Source organism: Mesoplodon mirus (assembly GCF_964341445.2).
Source record: "Mesoplodon mirus genome assembly, chromosome: 17".
In the NCBI taxonomy this organism is placed as follows: Eukaryota; Metazoa; Chordata; class Mammalia; order Artiodactyla; family Ziphiidae; genus Mesoplodon; species Mesoplodon mirus.
The window spans coordinates 48,034,689-48,057,768 of NC_138993.1; the positions used below are offsets into that span (position 1 = coordinate 48,034,689).

General features: G+C 37.7%; 1 protein-coding gene across 3 annotated transcripts in view; it reads right to left on the bottom strand.

The window, feature by feature from the left end:
• KLF12 (KLF transcription factor 12) overlaps window positions 1–23,080 on the bottom strand; it is a 461,550-nt gene that overhangs the window by 309,813 nt on the left and 128,657 nt on the right. For all 3 annotated transcript variants that reach the window (XM_082601894.1, XM_082601896.1, XM_082601895.1), the window contains one exon: window positions 7,366–7,429. In XM_082601894.1, the coding sequence (XP_082458020.1) occupies window positions 7,366–7,398 (33 nt within the window). In that variant the 5' untranslated portion in view covers window positions 7,399–7,429. The remainder of the gene's footprint in view (window positions 1–7,365; window positions 7,430–23,080) is intronic.

A 23,080-nucleotide genomic window follows, 5' to 3' on the forward strand; every position in this document is an offset into this window, starting at 1 on the left:
GTGAAAATCACAGCGATGAAAGGCCTATCCAGTGAAAGCAGAGAAAGTGGTGCTAAGAGAGCAAACACACAGATGCAGCATTTTCTAGAGTCTAGCTCCATCATCCAGGGGGTCACTGAAGTGCCAGAAGTACAGAGCCTTTGTCTCCAGAGGCTCTGCTGTACAAGGGCAATTGAGGAAGGACTCTGGAAGTAACACCCTTATTTAGAGTATCTGAAATAAGAAACGCAAGACAAAGATTTGGACTCATCTAGCACATGCCCAAAACTGTTGGTGCCCCTGTCCACAATACTACCTGCCATACTGGAAACTACCGGCCCCATTCAAAGATGGGTAAAAACCAGAGAGAGGCCACAAGGGAACTGTGCATGAAAGCAGCAAATATTAAAAGCCAGAGAGAAAGGTAAGCAAGAGGCCAGTGAAGAACAAACACCACAGGAAGAATTACCCAAGGAAACAGATGAAGAATTTGGATAAATAGCACCACTTCACAGACTCAAAAATAATAATAGTTCAAACAAAAGGGTCTTGCTTTAAAAGAAAATAATATTCAGGAAAGTACAGGGCTCAAATGATAAAATACAGGATATGTGAAACAGATGAAAGTAAGTAGACAGAGTTATGAAATACTACAGAGATGATAATTAACTCCAGGAACTAAAAAGTAACAAAGAATTTGACTGAAAAGATAGTAAGAAAAAATGTTGAATGGGAAAGCACAATTAAGTGAAATAAAAACGTTAAAGGTGAAGACCACAGATACAAAAAACCAAGGAGAAACATTATACCTATCTTCAGGGTTACTAAACAAGAGAACAAATAGAAAAGACACCTTAAATATAATATTTAAATCTGAAGACATAAAAACAGAGTCTACTTCTCAGAGTTGAATGGCAGGATCCAAGAAAAACTGATACAGAATGATAAAAACCAAGAAGCAAAACTGATGAAGTTACTGAACTTCTAGCTTACTAAAAATAGTCCATGGACATCTGAACAAAAAGCAAGACAAGAACAAGTGCAAAGACCAGTTTGCTTCAGCCTTCACAGTGACACCAAATACCAGATGACAGTAAAGTAGTGTTTCCATATTTCTGAGAAAAATAAGAATACTAATTGGCTTTGATAATTACAGTGAACAATCAGAAAATAAATGTTAGTAACCTAAGTTTTAAGAAGATAGTAAAACAAGAAGAGGGAAAAGAGTTAGAAATGTCATTAATTTACCCATCTTTCATAGCAAAAAGTCAAAAGATGTTATTTGAAGTTAAATTCAGTCATTAAAAAAACCCACAGAATTATCAGAACTCAAAGTTTTTTATTTTCTTTTTCTCTTAACTCTCAAATGATAACATCACTTTGGTGAAAGGACGTTAACTTGAAAATAATAAATTCCTTTGGTTTAAACTCAGCTTCTATTTCTTCCATTACATCAGAAGCAAACAAAAATAACTCTATATTAGAAATACGAAGTATAAATATGATCCTATTTTTGTAAAACCATCCCTCTTTACTTGTATATACATACACAGAGATGCTGCAAATAATGCTCACCAAATGCTAATAGGTGTGAGACAGGGAGGTGATGGGACTTTGCATGCATTAATGTTTTAAAATGAGCAATACATCATCTTTTCAAAGAATAAAGCCATTATTCTACTTCAATAACTGCATAATCTTTCTCAAATCCCTGTATATCATTTTGTTCTCGTATCCCAGGTCTAAGAAATCAGACACCCAAGGGTGATGGGACTTGACTGAAGAATGACCTCATGCAGGACTATATTTTAATAAATATGCTATACACCTACAAGCTTGGATCATTATCAAATCTACTGATTAGGCTCAATAAAAGGAATAACTTTTAATATAACTAGATATGCCTGGAAACAGGATGAACTGCCACATGCAGTAGGAAATTCCAAGGAGTACTCAAGATATAGCGCTAAAGTAACCAACCAACTCTTATGGAAAGACAGCCATGTACCAAGCACAGATTAGAATCAGTGACCTTTGTGGGCACTTCCAATTCTGAAAATACTTGACTTTGTGATGTGACGTCATACAACAAAGTCATGAATCTCTGTCTTATGCTGTATAAATAATAGTAGCAAGCACGACCCACACTTTTAGAACTCTACAGCTCTGAATTACTTTCATAAATATGTCATATTTTCTTTCACCCCATAACAACTCTTGAAATAGGTAGGACAGGTGTTATTAGTTCCACTTGGCACTTGAGAAAATTAAAATTCAGAAAGAAGTCACTTGTCCAAGATCATACAGGCAGAGAATTGCAGAGCGAAGACTTGACTTTTTGTGATTCCATGTTTACTGCCCAGGCAGCTACTCTACATAAATGTACAGTGGCCTAGCGCTGACAATATATTTCACTTACATCAACTGGGGCTTTCTCAACAACTATGCCTACTTAGCTCAAAATGGAGGAAAGGCTGGATTGTTGCTATTACAGTCTTTCTACCTTGTGTGAAGAAAGAGCCTTGAAACTTCATGGAAAAGAAATTTACAGTAACCACCCTATATATGCCCATCGCTATGAAGCAAGCTTTTTCTCTGTAGGGAATTAAAGCTTTCCCAGAAAGGCCTGCTATTGTCCTCTTGCTTTCCAAATCCAAAAAATGAAAACTTACCCACTGTTAACGCTGAATGGTTTAAGCAGCTGTTCATCAGAGGTAGTCACAGAGCAAAAGTTTGAACATGAACTCTGATAAGCTGGACTAATGTATATGCATGCATATGTTTTGGACACCTGCTCTAAACCAGCTGTTGAGAGCACTTAGGAAACATACTGAAATGGCTGGAAAACAATGGAGCAAAGCCAGGTTTGTGGAGTCAGGTCCACAAACATTCACGATGAGAGCAACTGCTAAAATATGTTAAAGAGCACACAGACAAGGTTTTAGGCCGATATACGTGAATAGAAAATAATGGATAACTGGAATCTTTTTAGAATTTAATGTTATCTAATGGCAAACGGTAAAGTGACAAATTCAAGTGCAATGAAATGGAGTAAAAGAAAGAACTTAAAAACTGAGTAAAGAACTTAATGTGAATACATACACACACATATATTTTGATATAAATATATTTATATATTGTATTTATATATTATTGATTAATTGATTGACTGACTGGTTGAAAGAGGAGATGAAGACAGCACCTGAAAATAAGACTATTGATATGGTCACAAAAGAAATTTTACAAATGCTATTTAGGCTGTTTATATATTAGAACAGAAGCAGGAAGGCATAGCATGATATTCTGTGGCTCTTGGCAAGATTTTATCACCACTGGCAAACTGGAAATGTACAAAATAGTTTTAAGAGCCATATTCAAATCCCTTTTCAATTATGTAGACAGTGGCAATGTTGCATCCACTGCTGACACTTTAAAAACGTCATCTTAAAACTGACCTTGGGAATATATGTGAAATATAGAAAAGATAAATTTCCAAACTGCAATTTTCTCTCTGAATCAGACCTTATTAAAACTAACAACACCTGATTCAAGTAGGTTTAAAAACAAGCATCAATGTACTCTTTGTTCTAAGGCATCTATAACTGAAAACACAGATTGAGAAATATAAGGAACAGCAAGAAGAAAAACATAATTCATTGGGACAAACACATTAAGTGAAATACTCACTGCTCCTTCCTCTATAAAGACTTCTGAACTCATGAATTATGAGCTATGAGGCATGATCATTTAGAATGAATCACACATAATATATTACACTTAATCAAGATAATATTTTCAGTCTACCCTCAGAGTAAGTATTAACACAAAGATTCTCTTTGAGATAATCTTCAGTTGTCATAAAATTAGTTACAGAGCAATGACACTGTCAAAATGTATAAACTTACAAAGCTGACACTGATCCACTCAAACATAAAAATTTAATTACAAATGAAGAAAAACATAAATATAAGATCAACATCATATATAAGACAAGGGATAAGTACTTTCTGCATGATAATGAGTGAAGGTTTCCATGTTTACGCAGCGATGAGTCAGGAAAATTTGAATTTACTACATTTGCCCTATTTGTCTTAAGGAGTATAGAAAATTGTTTAACGTTACATTATACATGAAATTATCAATGGTTTGCTGGAGCTAGCTCATCTCCAGCTCATGAGAGCCAATTGTGAAATTTTAAGGAATCTTGCAAGCTCTTTGTTAAACCATTGAAACCAGCCATAGTGGGAATATTTACACAATGGGAATTGACAAATATTACAGATCAGGCCTCCCCACCCCATGCCCTAGAGCCAGTTTACTAGCACACCATTAATCCATATACAAATAAGTACACAGTACAATTAATTCTCACAAAGTAAATGCACCCATATAGGTAATACTGAGATCATAAAAAAGAACATTACCTAGAAATCTACCTTATATCATCTCTGAACCAAAACTCCCTCTAGAGGGCTAAAAACTTTCCAGAAACAAATACTACAAAGGATAAATTTTATCAAGGAAAAAAGGAAGGCTTTTTTTTTTTTAAGATGCCACATACATGTAAAATCATACAGTATTTGCCTTTGTCTTTATTTCACTTAGTATAATGCCTTCAAGGTCCATCCACGTTGTCACAAATGGTAGGAGTTCCTCACTTTTTATGACTGAATAATACTCCACTGTGTATATATACCACATCTTATTTATCTTTTCATCTGTTGACAGGTTGTTTCTATGTCTTGGCTACTATAAATAATGCTGCAATGATCATGGGGGTACAGGTATCTCTTCAAGTTAGTGTTTTCATTACCTTTGGATATACTCCCAGAAGTGGAACTGCTGGATCATATGGTAGTTCTGTTTTTAATTTTTTGAGGATCTTCCATAATGTTTTCCATAGTGGCTGTACCAATTTACAATCCCACAATCCAGTGCACAAGGATTCCCTTTTCTCCACATCCATGTCAGCATTATCTCTTATCTTTTTAATTGTGGCCATTCTAAAAAGCATGAGGTGATATGTCATTTCTCTGATGACTAGTGATATTGAGCATCTTTTTATGTTTCTGGCCTTTCAGATATCTTCTTTGGAGAAATGTCTATTCAGACTTAGGACCATTATTTTATTCAGTTATTTGGGGGGTTTTGCTATTGAGTAGTACGAGCACCTTCTATTTGGGGATATTAACCCCTTATCAGATACACAGTTTGAAAATATTTTTTTCCCATTCTGTAGGTTGTCTTTTCATTTTGTTGATGGTGTCCTTTGCTGTGAAGAAACTTTTTAGCTTGATGTAGTCCCACTTATTTTTTATTTTGTTGCTTATACTTTAGGTGTCATATCCGAAACATCATTACCAAGACCTATGTCAAGAAGCTTTGTTCCTGTACTTTCTTGTAGTAGTTTCATGGTATCAGGTCTTACATTTAAGTCTTTAATCTATGTTGACTTAAGTTTTGTAAGTGGTGTAAGATATGGGTCCAATTTCATTCTTTCATACATGTATATCCAGTTATCCCAGTACAATTCATTGAAGAGACTGTCTTTTCTCCATTGAGTATTATTGGCTCCCTTGTCAAATATTAGTTGACCATATATGTTTGGGTTTATTTCTGGGCTCTCGATTCTGTTCCATTGGTCTATTTGTTGGTTTTTTTTCCTACCAGTACCATACTGTTTTGATGACTATAACTTTATAGTATAGCTTGAAAGCAGAAAGTGTGATGCGACATCTCCCATTTTTTGTTTCTCAGGATTTCTTTGGCTATTCAAGGTCGTCTGTGGTTCCATATAAATTTTAGAAATGTTTTTTCCTACTTCTGTAAAATACATAATTGGAATCTTGATATGGATTGCACTGAATCTATAGATGGCTTTCAGTCATATTAACATTTTAACAATATTAATTCTTCCAATCCATGAACATGAGGTACCTCTCCATTTATTTGTGTTTTCTTCAATTTCTTTCATCAATGTCCTGTAGTTTTCAGCATAGAGATCTCCTAAAATTTATTCCTTTTCATCTCCTTAAATTTATTCCTAAGTATTTTACTGTGTTTAATGCTATTGTAAATTGAATCAATTTATTCCTTTTTCAGAAACTTTGTTGTTAGCATATAGAAACGCTACTGATTTTTGTTATGTTGATTTTGTATCTTGCAACTTTACTGAATTCATTAATCATATCTATCAGTTTTTTTGGTTGAGTCTTTAAAATTTTCTATATATAAAATCATGCCATCTGCAAATAAAGACAATTTTACATCTTCCTCTGCAATTCTGATAACTTTTCTTTTTCTTACATGATTGCTCTAGCTAGGACTTCCAGTACTATGTTGAATAGAAGCAGTGAGAGTGGACACTCTTCTCTTGTTCTTGATCTTAGAGGAAAAGCTTTTGTACTTCCACCATTGAGTATATTAGCTGTGGGCTTGTCACATATGGCCTTTATTATATTGAGATATGTTCCTTCTAGGCCCAACTTGTTAAGATTTTTTATCATGAATGGATGCTGAATTGGAAGAAGGCAATTTCAAGTGAAAGATATAATCTGGAAAATCATTTGTAAGTATCTGTGAAGGTGGGCTGGCAGAAAAAGACATGATGTACATTTATTTGAAGGTAGCAGGAGCAATGGGGGAAGGAAAATATGAAACTGTATGTGTTGTGCAGCTATATAAAGAGTTACGAGGCACATGCCTCTGTACTAGACTTTATGAAATACAAATGGTTTAACATATTGTCATTTTCTTAGTATTAATTTATGATGTTTATATTATGACCAGTATGAAGTACACAAAAAGTTCAAATAAATAATACAAAGTGATAGCCAGCACTTGATTACTGTTGAAATTCCCAGGATTTTTTTACCCTGTAATTTACACCAGTATTTGTCTGTGAAAAACCAAAGTTAAAAGCCTTTCATAATCATCCTGTGCCCTTGATGAAAGCCAAGACTGCAGGTGCAAAGAGGATAGCATTGACAGCAATCATATGCCATAGAGCACTAGGATTAGGATTATGCTTGTGGTAGGAATTGATATATATTAAACAAAATCTGGCTTTTTTTTTTTTGTCCCAGTGATCAGTTGTATCAAGTGGTTTTCCATTTTTTAATTATCATCTGAAAGTTGATTCTTAAACCAGCTTCAGTTCCGGAAACTGACGACAGCTAGACTTGCACATAGAAGGGTTGCCTCTTTATAATTTTTTTTATATTTAAGGGTTTAAAACAAAAATTACACTTTATAGATAGATGAATGTCTCTAACCATTGACCTCTGTCTCACAGTCAGACAAAGAAGTGTTCTAATGAGAATAACTGCCCAAAATTAATGTTCAAAATAGGACTGCTAATGCAATTATACAGTTTGACTAACCAACCTTTATTGTTTTCCTCTTCATATGGATATTCATTCATCCATTTGTTTCCAGAGTCACATTGATCCTGCAAGAAAAGCACACACACAAAAAACAAATAATTAGAACCAATAAGGGGTTAATATCCAAAATATATAAACAGCTCATACAACTCAACATCAAAAAATAACCCAATTTAAAAATGGGCAGAAGATCTGAATAGACATTTTTCCTAAGAGGACATGCAGATGGCCAACAGGCACATAAAAAGATGCTCAACATCGCTAATCACCAGGGAAATGCAAATCAAAACCACAATGAAATATCACCTCACACCTGTCAGAATGACTATCATCAAAAAGAACACAAATAACAAACGTTGGCAAGGATGTGGAGAAAAGGGAACCCTCGTACACTGTTGGTGGGAATGTAAATTGGTGCAGCCACTGTGGAAAACAGCATGGAGGTTCCCCAAAAAACTAAAAATAGAACTACCATATGACCCAGTAATTCCACTTTTGGATATATATCTAAAAAAAAAGAAAAACACTAATTCAAAAAGATACATGAACCCCAATGTTCATAGCAGCATTATTTACAATTGCTAAGATGTGGAAGCAACCTAAGTGTCCAACAACAGATGAATGGATAAAGAAGATGTGGTATACATATACAATGGAATACTACTCAGCCATAAAGAATGGAATTTTGTCATTTGTAACAACATGGATGGACTTGGAGGCTATTATGCTAAGTGAAATAAATCACACAGAGAAAGACTGTATGATATCACTTACATGTGGAATCTAAATGATACAACAGCCTAGTGAAGATAAGAAAAAAGAAGCAGACTCGCAGATAAAGAGAACAAACTAGTGGTTACCAGTGGGGAGAGGGAAGTAGGGAGAGGCAACGTAGGAGTAGGGGAGTAAGAGGTACAAACTATTATGTATACAATAAGCTACAAGGATATGTTGTAGAACGCAGGGAAAATAGCCAATATGTTATAACTATAAATGGATTGTAACCTTTAAAAATTGTGCATCACTATATTCTACACCTGTAACTTATATAATATTGTACATCAACTATACTTCAATTTTAAAAAATGAGAAAAAAGCTCCACATGTTGGTAACATTCTTCCACTGGAGGAAAGAAAAAGAAAACCTTAATTCTGCAATTTTGGAAGCTCTTGATTAGTGGAGTGACACAATAAAAATAATAGCTGATGAACAGTTTTGGTTTTTGCTTCCTCTTTAGCAGCCATGTGAAGGGCAAAATGGAGAAATGAAGAAACAGAGGCAGAAACTCCAGCTATGACACTATGACAGATCCTGGGCACAAGATATGAAAATCTGTATAAAGATAAGGGAAGGAGGGGAGAAAAAGAAAGGCATGCAACAGGGAGAGAAGGCTGGGGAGAAAATGGCAGAAACTGCTTTAGAAGGAAATTTAATATAAGAAAGAGAAGTCACAGGGCTGCCCTGATGGCGCAGTGGTTGAGAGTCCACCTGCCAATGGAGGGGACGTGGGTTCGTGCCCCGGTCCGGGAAGATCCCACATGCCGCGGAGCGGCTGGGCCCGTGAGCCATGGCCACTGAGCCTGCGCGTCTGGAGTCTGTGCTCCGCAACGGGAGAGGCCACAACAGTGAGAGGCCCACGTACGGCAAAAAAAAATAAAAAATAAAAAATAAAGAGAAGTCACAAATGTTCCGGCTGGAGCAGTTGGCTCTATTATTCTTAGCAACTAAGAGATTGTTAAAGAAATGCTGTTTTCCCTCTTTATAGCTGATACAAATGTGCAGAGCAACTAACATGAATACTTTTGGGTGGCTCCATGTTACCCAATACCCAAGTAACTTTTTAAAAACTGATCTAAGATATGTCACTCCTTAAAAATTAAACAAATACCAAGTAAATATTTATGTGATTTCTAAAAGCTTCCAAATCCCCAACACCATTTGGATCTCACCAAATAGAGTTAAATATTGCTGGATTGGAGAGTTCTGATTACAATACACCATTTGCCCCATTTGGAGAGATCTTAAAAGTCCTCCTATTTATTCTCTCTCAGTATTATGTAACTTGCTTCAGAATTTCCATTTCATGAGGCACATTTTCTTTGGCATTCAGTTAAGCCAGCTTATTAGGCAGAGTTGACTTTTTTTTTTTTTTTTTTTTTTCATTTGGAATTACACTCAAGAGGGGACACGCCTTGGAGTTCTTAGCAGCACCCATTCTGTGCCAATGTCTACACAGGCAGTATCCAGCCAGGTCTCCTTTGTATGTGTTTCCATACATCTGAACAGAAAAAAGAGTTCACTCACTCATAAAGCCTTAAATGAAATGTACCAGAATGTACATGTTCCATGGGCTTGGCCTGTAAGATGAAGTGGTCTTTCATTTTATTCCAATTTTAACCCAATCAGTTGATCAGTCAAGTCAATGACTCTTCCTCCCTTCCCTCCGTCCCTCCTTCCATCTCTCCCTCTATGTCTATATTGATATAGATATGTCTCTTATGACTCAAAACACATCCCTTAATACGTAGTACAGCTTTCACCACTACTAGAAATGCCACTAAGAAGCAATGGAACATAAATACAATATTTTAATATGACAGTGGTGAAATATTCTCTTGAAGTTCAGAGGATAATTCTTCTACTTTACATTATGAAACCATAATAGGGTACCCCTTGAAAGAACTAAAAAGTCATCTAAAACATGTTCTTATCAAAATACGTCTTGTCCTTTCTATTCTTCAAAATGTATCTCAATCCATCAGTTCCCACTTCTCAGCAGAATGTACCAGGTACTTCAAAACTGGTTTCAATCCTACATTCTGGTTCTATACTTTTTTTTTACACTTTAATAAACCATGAGAATTTTTACATGACATTCCACTTATTAATGCTTCTCCCTAAATTCATAATACTCCATTGTAGGGATACAGTATTATTTACTCCCTCATTTTTGTCTACTAGTTTATGATTTTTTACTATTACTGATAACACACACCCTTCTACGTAAATCTTGGACACAAAGACCTCTGCTAGCCTGGAGGATGCCTTTGGACAACTAGAAAGGATGCCCTCTCTGGGAAGACACAGACAGACTCTAATCAGGAGGTGGGGCCTGGCCAGGGAAGCCTAGTGTAGATTTCCACGACTCACCCCTCAGCCAAGCATCCACATCCTACACCACTGTACTTAGCTGCCCTGTCTGCACCTTTAATTGCCTTAATTGCCTTAGAATATAGTTATATAAGTAGAATTACTGGATCATAATAATATGAACTTTTTTCACTCTTTCAAAATATATTACTCAAATTGCTTTTTTTTTTTTTTTTTTTTTTGCAGTATGTGGGCCTCTCACTGTTGTGGCCTCTCCCATTGCGGAGCACAGGCTCTGGACGCACAGGCTTAGCGGCCATGGCTCACGGGCCCAGCCGCTCCGCGGCATGTGGGATCTTCCCGGACCGGGACACAAACCCATGTCCCCTGCATCGGCAGGCGGACTCCCAACCACTGCACCACCAGGGAAGCCCCCAAATTGCTTTTTATACAGACTACATCAATTTATATTCCCACCAGAAGAAGCTGTACCTGCTAACCTAGTTCTATTACCATCTATTATCCAATATACAGCCCATTGCCCAGCAAACTTTAGGAGATAAAATAAAGGTTTGTCAAATGAATAAGAGAAGCTGATGATAAAAACAAAAGAAAAATAAACTCCCCTTTATATCAAGTGTGTGGATATTTCTTAACCAAGTAACTAGGGCCTTAATTATATAATTTGTATTTTTTTGATGCAATTAAGCTACAGACCACAATAAACATTAAATTTTGTGAACTATACATAACACAATGTCACACATTTCTACAGCATTTGGGGATTTACCAAGTATCCTAATGATAATATTTGTTCTGAAAGTAGTTCTCTGAGTTGAGCACATGAGCATTTTAAGATCCATTTGACAATGATGATCAGAGGTCAATTTCCTATGCAACAAGTCAGATAATGGTGGGGTCCTTTTAAAACCCCTGAGTTGGTCCCACATGTTAGTGGACGGCTCTTTGTATATATCTCTGTAACTACCTATAATTTAAATGTACATCTCAGTATGCTTTAAACCTGGGGACAGCTTGGTACAATGCTAACTTCTGTTTTCCATTCAATTGAAGCTGTTCAAAGAGCACTCAAGGTCATCTTTTGCTCTGTAGCACCCACCCCACAGAAAACGAAGACACAGTTTAGGATTGAGAAGACCTGTCCCTGGTTTCACCTCTGTCATCTACTGGCTGTGTGACCTTAAAAACCTCAATCAACCTCTCTGAGGCCCAACTTCCTTCTCCACAGAAGCAAGGATAATACCTGTTTTACCTACCCCATATACCCTAACTGAAGTAATGTCTATACAACAATCTGCACTAACATATACGTAAGCACACATAAGAATTATCACTCTTTAATCAATGGACAGATATTAAACAGGAAAACAACAGAATTTCCCCAAATTGAGACCACAAGATAGAATAGATGAAGCTCCAATTTTATTCATGCTAAGGGACCTTTGGGTTGTCCCCAAATCCCCATCAAAACCAAACCATGATATAAAATAGGAAATTGGCACATTTCCAATAACAGTTATTATCTCATCAATTTTCTAATTAAAAGATTATTTAACTCTGCCAAATAGGTTTGTGAAATTATCCAGTAAATCTTCCCTAAGTACCGAAGTTTTAAAGGGCACTGTCCTCATCAAAAAACTCATCACACATGTTTTGGTCCTCACTTTCCTGGCTCCAAAAATGATTCTCAATTGTCAGGTGAAGAAAAGCAAAGGGTTAGTTAGTCACTTATTGCAATATGAAAAACATGAGAAATAACAAAAGGCATAACATATTGTATTTTAGAAAGAATTTTAGATTTACTTTTAAACAAAAATATTGCTTCCTGGAACCACTGGTAAATGCTGGTTTGTTTTTCTTTTAGTGGATAGTCTGGAGAAATTCTACTTACACCTGTTTCTCTCTTTAGTAGCTATAAGCAATAGAGAATGATTGTCCAAATTCTTCACTTTCTAACTCTTGTTTTCTTCCCTAAAATTTCCACTTGGTCAGCCAGCTTCCGTAAGAATTCAAAGAGAGTATTCTGGATAACAGAAATGACCTTGGCCAGAATGAAAGTGGATGCTATCCTCCTTAATGAATAAGGAGTTACCTCGGAATAACTACCTCAGAGTACAGGCATTACATTACCCTCTAGTAACAGGCTGCTGGCTCTTCATCACATTCTAAATGATCTATTATGTTCTCAATCTTTAAAGGCTAGTGTTTAACACATTCAAAATACTTCAGGACCCATAAGGACACTTGTTGCTGGTTCCTCTGATAATCCCTTTATGTATCTTTAAGCAGAGACACAGAAACACATTTTTAAAGTGTTTACACACATCTGACTAGTCAGGGTATATACCACTCTGCCCACAGGTAATTTAGTTCGCTCTGTTTCAAATAATTGAATCCTGATGCCGGTATAGCAATCCCATTTGGAATTCCGTCTTCTGGATTCAACTTTACAAATCACTACTTCATTAGCTGTGATCTTGTGTTTTCAAGTGCTGATTTTAAAAAGAATCCAAGTAATAAAGGTGTAATATACCTATTCAATTCAGTTACCACAACTTTTAAAGCTGATTAGGGAACTCACAGGCAGGCCTGTGCATTTCAGTCTGAGATATTATATAACAGGATCCATGTTGGCCTTACTCTGTACCAAGGTTTCTGATATATAAGTTGCCTTTTTTTGTTGAAAGTTATTTCTGTTTCATCTGTCGTGGTGAGTTATCTTGGGAACTAAAAATGTTTGAAGGTTAATCTAAATATTTCAGGAGATAAATGCAAATCTAAGCGCTACATTTTCATAACTATTTTGACTTAAAATGAAAAGAGACACTAAAGACACAAAGCAGTAAGCTTGTTGCTAGGTGACAGGTGACACCTACAGTATCTCTTCTGAACCTGTACAGCATGAGACATCTTACTGCTGAGAAAAGACACACGGATTTCCATGGCACACACATCATTCTCTGTAGAGAAGCAAACTAATGTTCAGGTATTTTTAAATATAGGCCACAGGTAGTCAGGAAATTACATCTATGTGAATATGTGATTTTAGATATGCCTCTCACAATAAACAGAAAAGGATAGATCTTTATTTTCTATTTTGAGTAGATGTGGCTCTATAATCTAAATAACATATACATATGAAATACATATAATTTTCAGGACTCGTGAATAAAAATTAAAGAGTGATAATTCTTCTTTGTATCCCACTTCGGAATTTTCACACTTTTAATAGAAAGCACTTCAACTAGGGTAGACAGAATCCATAGAGAAAGCATATCCTGATAAAAAGGAACCCAATTTGTATTAAATTTATTAATACAAGAACATCATAGCAAAGATCTGATGAAGGCAAAAAGAAAAGCACAAAAAGCCTCAATGTAGATTATTTCCTGGACATATTTTATAATTACACACCTACTTTGTAACATTACCTCCCTTCCTTGAGACAAAAACCCAGGCACCAAGTTCCACACTCCTCCTTTACTCATCAGGCAATCCAAATGATGATATGGTAACGCCAAGGACGCTTTTATGCCCAGAATTGGGACCTCACATGAATGAATGGTATGTTCCACTCCCATAAGAAAGGTGGTACTGATGGTCACGAAAAAGATCCAGGCATGAACGCCAGACAGAATGAACACCAGCTTTAACATTTGGGGTCATATAACTTGGGGGAGGTTGCTTCAGCTTATGTACTCCCTTTCCCTAATTTATTAAACTGGTAACATAAAACCTTGTGGGGTGCACTGAAAAGGAGAATGTAGACAATGTATCTACCACACTACCTGGCACATACTAGTTACTCAGCAAATGTCAGTCCCGCCCCTACTCGCTACATTTATAATCAAGTGTCCAATCTCCTATTTCCACTTAAACTTTCCCGAGAACTAGGAACCAGCAATGACCTACTCTGGCCCAAGTTACACTTCCTCAATACCACCTGCAACCATGAGAGTGTGTCTCTTACAGGAAGATCCTGGGAATACAAAGACGACAGGATCTCCACTCTAGGGTGTCACAGTACAGTGTCTATAATGCACCCATTAAGAGAGTTCAATGATGTAACAGCTAACAGAAATAGGAGAAAGGGAATTGAAGGTTATTAATAACCCATAACCCATAAAATCCCCTTGGAATACAAATCATTTGAAAATTCTCCATTTACAAAACAGTTCTTCCCTATTTCCAGCTCTGTTTCTCTTAAATTATGTTTCCACCCAGGAATTCTTCACTATTAAGAAAAACAGACAATACAGAAAGAGCAAACTTTAAGAACTAAGGTCCCGGGATTCCCTGGTGGTGCAGTGGTTGAGAGTCGGCCTGCCGATGCAGGGGACACTGGTTCCACGGGAAGATCCCACATGCCGCGGAGTGGCTGGGTCCGTGAGCCCTGGCCGCTGAGCCTGCGCGTCTGGAGCCTGTGCTCCGCAATGGGAGAGGCCACAGCAGTGAGAGGCCCGCGTACCGCAAACAAATAAAAAATAAGGAACTAAGGTCCCATGTAGAGTAAGGTACGCTTTGCACAATCATTTACGAACAGAGTTCTCTGAATGAACAGCCCATTCTCTGCGGGAGGAGGCGGAGCCAAAGCACACTGACGTGGAAGTTACTCTCTCAATCTGTTTGCGGCTTCCGTTACACCCCATCATTCTGCACAGAGAACAAATAAACCCTTAAAAGAAAGCAACCATAGCCAATGAATTAAGCCTTTCTTTTACACATATTGGGCTCAATATAATGGTTTGAAAAGTAATGTATGCTATGCTCGTCTTCCAGCGTAATTGCCATTTTACTGGGACTGCATAGTCAAGAATCTGATTTGTATTGCAAAGGACTGACAAGATGATTAAATCTTGTCTTCGTATGTCTAATTTATGTGATTTAGACTGCAACACAAATATGAGCATGTGCAATTTGTACTTGCATGGAAAGCTACTGCATGTAACACGATGTTCTGCCAAAAGTAACTTGGCCACACACGAGTCTGCACTGCCACGTGGGGGACCCTAACATCCTTCCCCTAACCCTGTCAGGATGTGTCTTAAACCATCATGCCAAAGCTGTTAAAAATCTTTGGGGTTTTTAAGAGGCTGGTAGGAGAAAAGGAGTCACAGGGTACCCAGCTACTTATTAATCTCCAGTTCACTTCCCAGCACTTTCTATAAATATAATGTGGTTGTGTTAAATATAATGTGGTTGTGTGACTTATATATAGAAAAGCAAACTTCAAGTTTTGAAAACAAATGAAAATAAAATCATGGTAAACACACATTTGGTACCACTTATAAATGCATAATTCACACAGTCTAAGAACTTCTTCACTACTTTACTTCAATGGGTGTTATCTGAACATAACTGGGTGTATATATTATTGGGTAATTAAAATTTTATACACTAAAGAGTTATGACATAGTCAAGAAAAATAAATGCCTCGGGCTTCCCTGGTGGTGCAGTGGTTGAGAACCCGCCCGCCAATGCAGGGGACATAGGTTCGAGCCCTGGTCCGGGAAGATCCCACATGCCGCGGAGCAACTAAGTCCCTGCGCCACAACTACCAATCCTGTGCTCTAGAGACCGCGAGCCACAACTACTGAGCCCACAAGCCACAACTACTGAAGCCCGCGAACCTAGAGCCCGTGCTCCGCAACAAGAGAAGCCACCACAATGAGAAGCCCGCGCACCGCAAGAAAGAGCAGCCCCCGCTCGCCGCAACTAGAGAAAGCCCACGCACAGCAACAAAGACCTGACACAGCCAAACATAAATAAATAAATAAATAAATTTAAAATATAAATAAATAAATGCCTCATTCAGTATACATATTTGGCTTTCCTATTAATTATTGCTATCTATGTTTAGCTTGCCAATGCTAAGCAAGATAAATCCCACTGAAATGCATAGTAAACTGTTTGCGTAGGGAGTAAATTTATTTTCTAGTCCATCACAACAATAGTTGATTAAAATATGTTGCTCTTATCCAGTTTTGAATTAATTCATGTGAAATAAAACAAATATTTATTAAATCGTGGGGAAAACACTCTATCAAACTGTAAAACCTGAGTAGAAAAACAAATGGCACACAATTACAGTTGACATTTAAATGAAATCTGCAATCTCGAAATACTTAACAAGAATTAGAAAACATCAGACTTGAGGTATTTTTAGGATACTTTTATGTTCAATCTCTTCACATATCTGGATGCAAAGAAGTTTTAACACAGGCAGATTTTAAAATATAATTTGAAGATGGATCAATGAAGTAAGTAGATTTGTTTCGGTGACATTTTGCCATAATGATACAGAAACAAGAGGGTTTATTTGATATTTTTAATGAAAACCTTGCCTTACTGAATGATAGTTTTGACCAGCTGAACTCATTAATCTAGTGTGCATATTCAGACATCATAATCATTGCCCCATGTAGTTCATAATTTGGTCCATAACAGATAGCTGGCTGTCATAGCAAGTACATAATCAATAAGTATTTCTCAATGATGAGCAAATTAGTAGACTGTCAAATGTATTACATAACCGTATGCTTCTCTCATAATTAATTAATATCAAAATATCAAAATACTATTTTGCTGAGAATGACAAATGATATATTAGGTTGATTCTTGTTCAGAAGGATCAGAAAGACCACTTGAGGGCTTCCCTGGTGGCGCAGTGGTTGAGAGTCTGCCTGCCGATGCAGGGGACGCGGGTTCGTGCCCCGGTCCGGGAGGATCCCACATGCCGCGGAGCGGCTGGGCCCGTGAGCCATGGCCGCTGAGCCTGTGCATCCGGAGCCTGTGCTCCGCAACGGGAGAGGCCACGACAGTGAGAGGCCCGCATACCGCAAAAAAAAAAAACAAAAAACAAAAGACAACTTGAAAAACTGAAAAATACTGAAACTGGACCTCAACTGAAGTACAATCCAAGCAGTTTATTGATGAAGGTCCACTGACATTTATTACATGGTAGATATATTCTGTTATTAATTCATCTGTGAATCACCTATATGCCAGAAATTGAGGGCATTACAAATTATATGCCACAATGCCTAATTTAAAGAAGCTCATAGACAACAAAGGTGAGCCAAATATAAATAAGTAAAATAATTATAACAATAATAGATACCATCTATTGAATGTTTACCATACGTTTAACATGAACTAGATATTATTATATATATTAGTTAATAAATGCATGTACAAGGCATAGCTATTCTAATGACCTAGAATGAATACTCACGTTTTACAATGCAAGTAACTGTAATTAAAGTCCATATTCTCTAACTTATATCAAGTTGAAGAACTAATAACATCATAGGCGGTCTGGTGAAAAGAATAAAATAGAGCAGGAGGTTGAGGGAACCCACAGCAAGGTGAAACAAAGCTGAGTCTTGAAAAGTGAGGAAGAAAAGACATTTCAGGGAAAGGGGATGTACTAGGAATGAGTACATTTAAATCTGAGTCTGAGAACGCTCACACATATATGTACAGACACATAAAATTTACACACACACATATGACCGAGAGTCCTAAGAATCGGCATACCTACACCAGCCAGCCCATGTCACCCACCGAGGGGCTCTAATATAGAAATCTGTAATGTGGAGGGAAGGTCCATTTCAAATAAATAATCAAAACAATCCTGAAAGCATAACTTCTAGTGTCTTAGGTGCACATCTGTCTTACAGTATAAAGGGATTTATATTATATATGCTAAACCAAGAACATTAAAATACGGTTTAAAGAAGCTAATTCTATAGAAAAAATGACTTTAAAAGTGCTTTCTCATGAACTGTGCTATGGTCCATGATTGAAGGTATTTCTGACATTTCTGACCCTCATGGATCAAATATTTCAAAATATTTATTAGTCAAATACAAAGCAATGAAAATATGCCCATAGATAGTATGTATACTATGTTCAACATGCTTCCACCTTCAGGTTCATAAAATGCTTTATGACATACAGGCCTACCCTAGCTCTCCTTTTTAAAGGTGTTTTATTTGGTTGAGGGGCTTTAAAGTTCCCTCACCACATCTGGGTTCTCATTCTGTACTCTCCCCCAGCATATGCATCTTCTCTCCTACCTTCCAAATATTCAGATAATCTCTGTCTCAATGCTAACGGTCAGCCAGTTCTACTACTACATGTACCTTCAGGTAACTACAGAACAATTTCTATCCTTCCGCAGACATGTGATCACAACTCATTAACTCTATGGTGATCCACCTCCCCGGACCGTGAAACGGTCTCTTTGATGACAGATGTATATTTAGCATTACAGATAACCTGCACCTGGAAAGAAAATTCCCCTCCCCTGTTTCAATGATGTCTCTGATTCTTTTCTCCAGTCTCTCTACTACCATTGGATGTCTTTTAAATAGTCTGCCTCCCTACAGAGGGGTATCTTCCAAAACTCTCCTTAATTTTACAATGGGCTTTGATCTCTTAGGAAGTTCACCCACCAGAGATTTGATTATTACCTCTCAAATGAACATCTCTAAGCCTAAAATCTTGCTCTACTTTTTTTTCCACATAGATATTATAGAATCGTGTCCAGTGTATGCATGAGTCACTCCAAAGCTAGCTATCACCCATGGACCAATCAGTCATCAAGAGGAGGCTACACGAGCTACTCTTGATTACAGAAGGGCAAACACATCTAATGCTCCAACTCTCTTCAACTACCCAGCATCCGTTTTTTTTGTTTTTGTTTTTTGTTTTTCGGGTTTTTTTGCGGTACGCGGGCCTCTCACTGTTGTGGCCTCTCCCGTTGCGGAGCACAGGCTCCGGACGGGCAGCCTCAGCGGCCATGGCTCACGGGCCCAGCCGTTCCGCGGCATGAACCCGTGTCCCCCGCATCGGCAGGCGGACCCTCAACCACTGCGCCATCAGGGAAGCCCTCAGCATCAGTTTTTAATGCAAGCAAATTGTATGATACATTTTGTTTGGAGTTTCTATGTTTCTTAGCAATATGCTGAATTCCTGTAGCTGCCCACTAAACATTATTTGGTGAGATCCGTGTCACATTAGATAGAGTAAACAATACTACGGCATATGGCAATACTACCATTATCTACTGTGTGCTAGTGATTAGCTAACCGATCTGGGCCTCGGCTCCCTTATCTATGAAATTAAGGAGCTGAAACGTCTTCAAGTTTCCTTTCACTTATAAAGTTGTGGAATCTACAAATCCTCTATTTCAAAAATGCACAAAAAATGAGCAAGAAAAGAATCATATGAAGTCACCAAAAATAATTTATGGAATGCAATTTATCGAGTTCCTACTGTAAAAGAAGGTATTTATATTAGAACACAGGAATTACTTGGAGAGTCCAATTCTCTGAAATCCTTTTAAAGTGGAATAAACAGCTGTTGTTGAAAAAAAAAATGCACAAGCCTGCAAGGCATATGCTATGAATTGGAATACATTCATATTGGTTAACAGAGTTTGAGTTCCATCTCTGAATTGATGAACTCAGTGAAATTTATCAAAACTTCTCCTTCCCAGTGGCTTGTAACCTGGCAGAATATAATGGATGACTAATAGGTCAATGGTAACTTAGCACACCACATCTCTTTACTATGTGCCACTCTGAAGAGAAATGCTCAGGAGGTAAAGAGGGGACCATGAAGTGAAATATTGTCACTATTTCCAAAGCTGAGCCTGTGGACACACCAGTAGCTGAACGATCCTCTGGAGGTGGCCTTGAACAATTCCAAAGGTGAGGAGGGAGAATTCCTTTTCTAAGCACAGTTCCGTGAAGCACTGCATTACAGTAGTGTTCATCTGTGACTATAAGTAATTTCTTTCCCTAGGGTTTTACGATGGCCACTTGGAAGGCTCAGAAACATATCTGCGACATTGTTTTGTGTAAATGAAAGGAATATGTTATTTCCAACAGCATATCAGCAGCAAAAAATGTACTCTATATACCAGGTATGCACCAGGCAGCGTCGCAGGTACTTCATACACATTATCTTAGGTAGTCCTCACCACGAAGGAGGGATATTAACCTCCACTTTACCAGTGAAGAAAGCTTCATGGCTCCTGAACTGCACAGTGGGGATTTGAACACTCTTCTGTCTGATTCCAAAGTCCATACTCTTTTCCTCACACCACAGTGCCCCTCAATAGAAGCTCCTGAGGTGTGAGCTTGATGGAAGCACTATGCCAGGACAAATTTATCCAGGTACAGATATGGCCAGCTTTCAGGCACTGCAACACTCACTTTGTGGATCCGGGCAGCCACTGAAGAGACTGCTGTTCTCATCCTCAATTATGATCAGGAGCCACTGATGGCCCCAATGTTGCTATTGCTACACTTGGGCAGCATTTCTCCATGTATGTTCTATGGACGGAATGGGGTCTATAATAAACAGAAGACGTCAGAGCTCCTTTTGCCAATGCATTTTGTTTTTAATGTAGCTTTTCTCAGAGATATTATGCAAGAACACTCCCCCATATAGCCAGAAGTCCCAGGAGCCTCAGAAGTTACTGGAAAGTTAACCCTCCCATTTTTACAAGACCATGAACAGTAACTGCAGAGTTCTTCAGAGCTGGATGACATTTAACATCCTAGAGGCCTGAATTCGAAACTCAGCTTTTCTATTTCCAACTTAAATGGCCATGGCCCGATCACAATCTCTCTAGAATTCAGGTTTTCAACATCCACAAGAATGGCTAAAATAATGCCTACCTTGCAGCATGTTTGTTATGTCTAGAGAATCTAAGAAGTGCAATTTGCAGAAGGCACTCAATAAAAAGAGTAGTTATTATTAAATTATTATTTTTCATAATTATAAGTACTACTTTGGTTTTAAAACACAGAACTAAGCAACACTACTAAGCCACAGAATCTGCTGGAGCCAGAAAGAGATCAGAAAAAAAGCCACATGAACCTCTCTGGGTATCCTGTATTATTAAATGATACTAATTTAAGAAAAGAGAAAGAGTTACTAAAGACAGCCAGATTTCCAGAAAACATGCATGAGTATACGATACTCTTCTTCTACAGGGAACAAGGCAACAGGAGATGGGTTTACAATTTTTCATAGTAATATGACCCAAATAAGCTAAAACCCACAGAAGTAAAGATCATTCTGGAAATCCATCATCCAGAATTCCTGTTTATGGAGATTATTTGGCTCCATCTTCTAAAACTTAATATTATATCTATTCCAGACTTAGACGCTGATTTTCAGTAACTTCTACACCCTCTGTTTTACTGCCTCTCTAATGTCATCCATCTTATCCCTGTAATTATTCGGAAATCCACCCCTTGATCTCTGTCCTATGAACTTTAATCACTCATTCACGGGATCAACAAGTACTGCTTCTCCTTCCTCCTCTTTCCAACTAAATCCCTCGTCGAGTTAAAAATAAAGGAGGGCTCTAGGTTTCAGAAAGCACTGATTTCAGAATTTTGTTTTTTGGTTTTTGTTTTTGGTTTTTGCGGTACGCGGGCCTCTCACTGTTGTGGCCCCTCCCGTTGCGGAGCACAGGCTCCGGACGCGCAGGCTCAGCGGCCATGGCTCACGGGCCCAGCCGCTCCACGGCATGTGGGATCTTCCCGGACTGGGGCACGAACCCGCGTCCCCTGCATCGGCAGGCGGACTGTCAACCACTGCGCCACCAGGGAAGCCCCTCAGAATTTTGTTTTTAATTACCATGAAGACATACACCAGAACAGTACAAAATCTCTACCCACAATACTAAGGAAACTAAAAGCCACGCATTCCTAGTAGTTGCTCCAATAGCCACCATTTGTAGCTGCTGAGCATCTGAAACGTGACCGGTCCAAATCAAGTTGCTCTGCAAGTGTGAAATACACACCAGATCTTGAAGACCTTTTACCAAAAAGCATAATTTAAAATACTTCATTTATCATTTTATATTCATTATGTGCTGAAATGGCAATACTTTGGACATACTGGGTTAAATAAAATATATTATTAAAATTAATTTCACCTATTTCTTTTTACGTTCTAACATGGCAATCAGGAACTCTACAATTACTGAAGCAGCTCGCATTATATTTCTATTAAACAGCACGGGTCAAGGTCCTACATTTCAAAGCCTTGTACAACACACTGGGAATTTTCTTGGCCTCTAACTGTATTTTATAGAGACTTTAAAGACTTGTCTTCCACTGAATTCCCCAAAGATATGTTTTCTTGTTTAATCTAGCATTTAATGTATCTGGATGTGGATATATCCCAACATGTACTGTTAATTGAGCACAGTCTTCAGCTCCTTGGAAAGCTATAATTGTGAAGAATGTATTTGATGCTTGTTGGTACCTGATTTTTATCTCACCAGATTATCAATCTTCAGATCTTTGAAAACTCTGCAAAGTGATCTCTAAAGTGTTGTGTGTATCTTCCAAAAGCACGGTCATTCACGCACAGCCATGCCTGAATTCAAGTGTCGAGGGCTTTCCTTAATCCTCATAGCCTATTAAAAGTAAAAGATTCCCAGAGGACCAGAAATACAACCCAACATCCACTTTGTGTCCTGAAGCACAGCTGTATTTAAATTGATAAAATAAAATGTAACATATTCCGCATCACATATCCACTCTGCTGCTGATGGGAAATACACTGGACA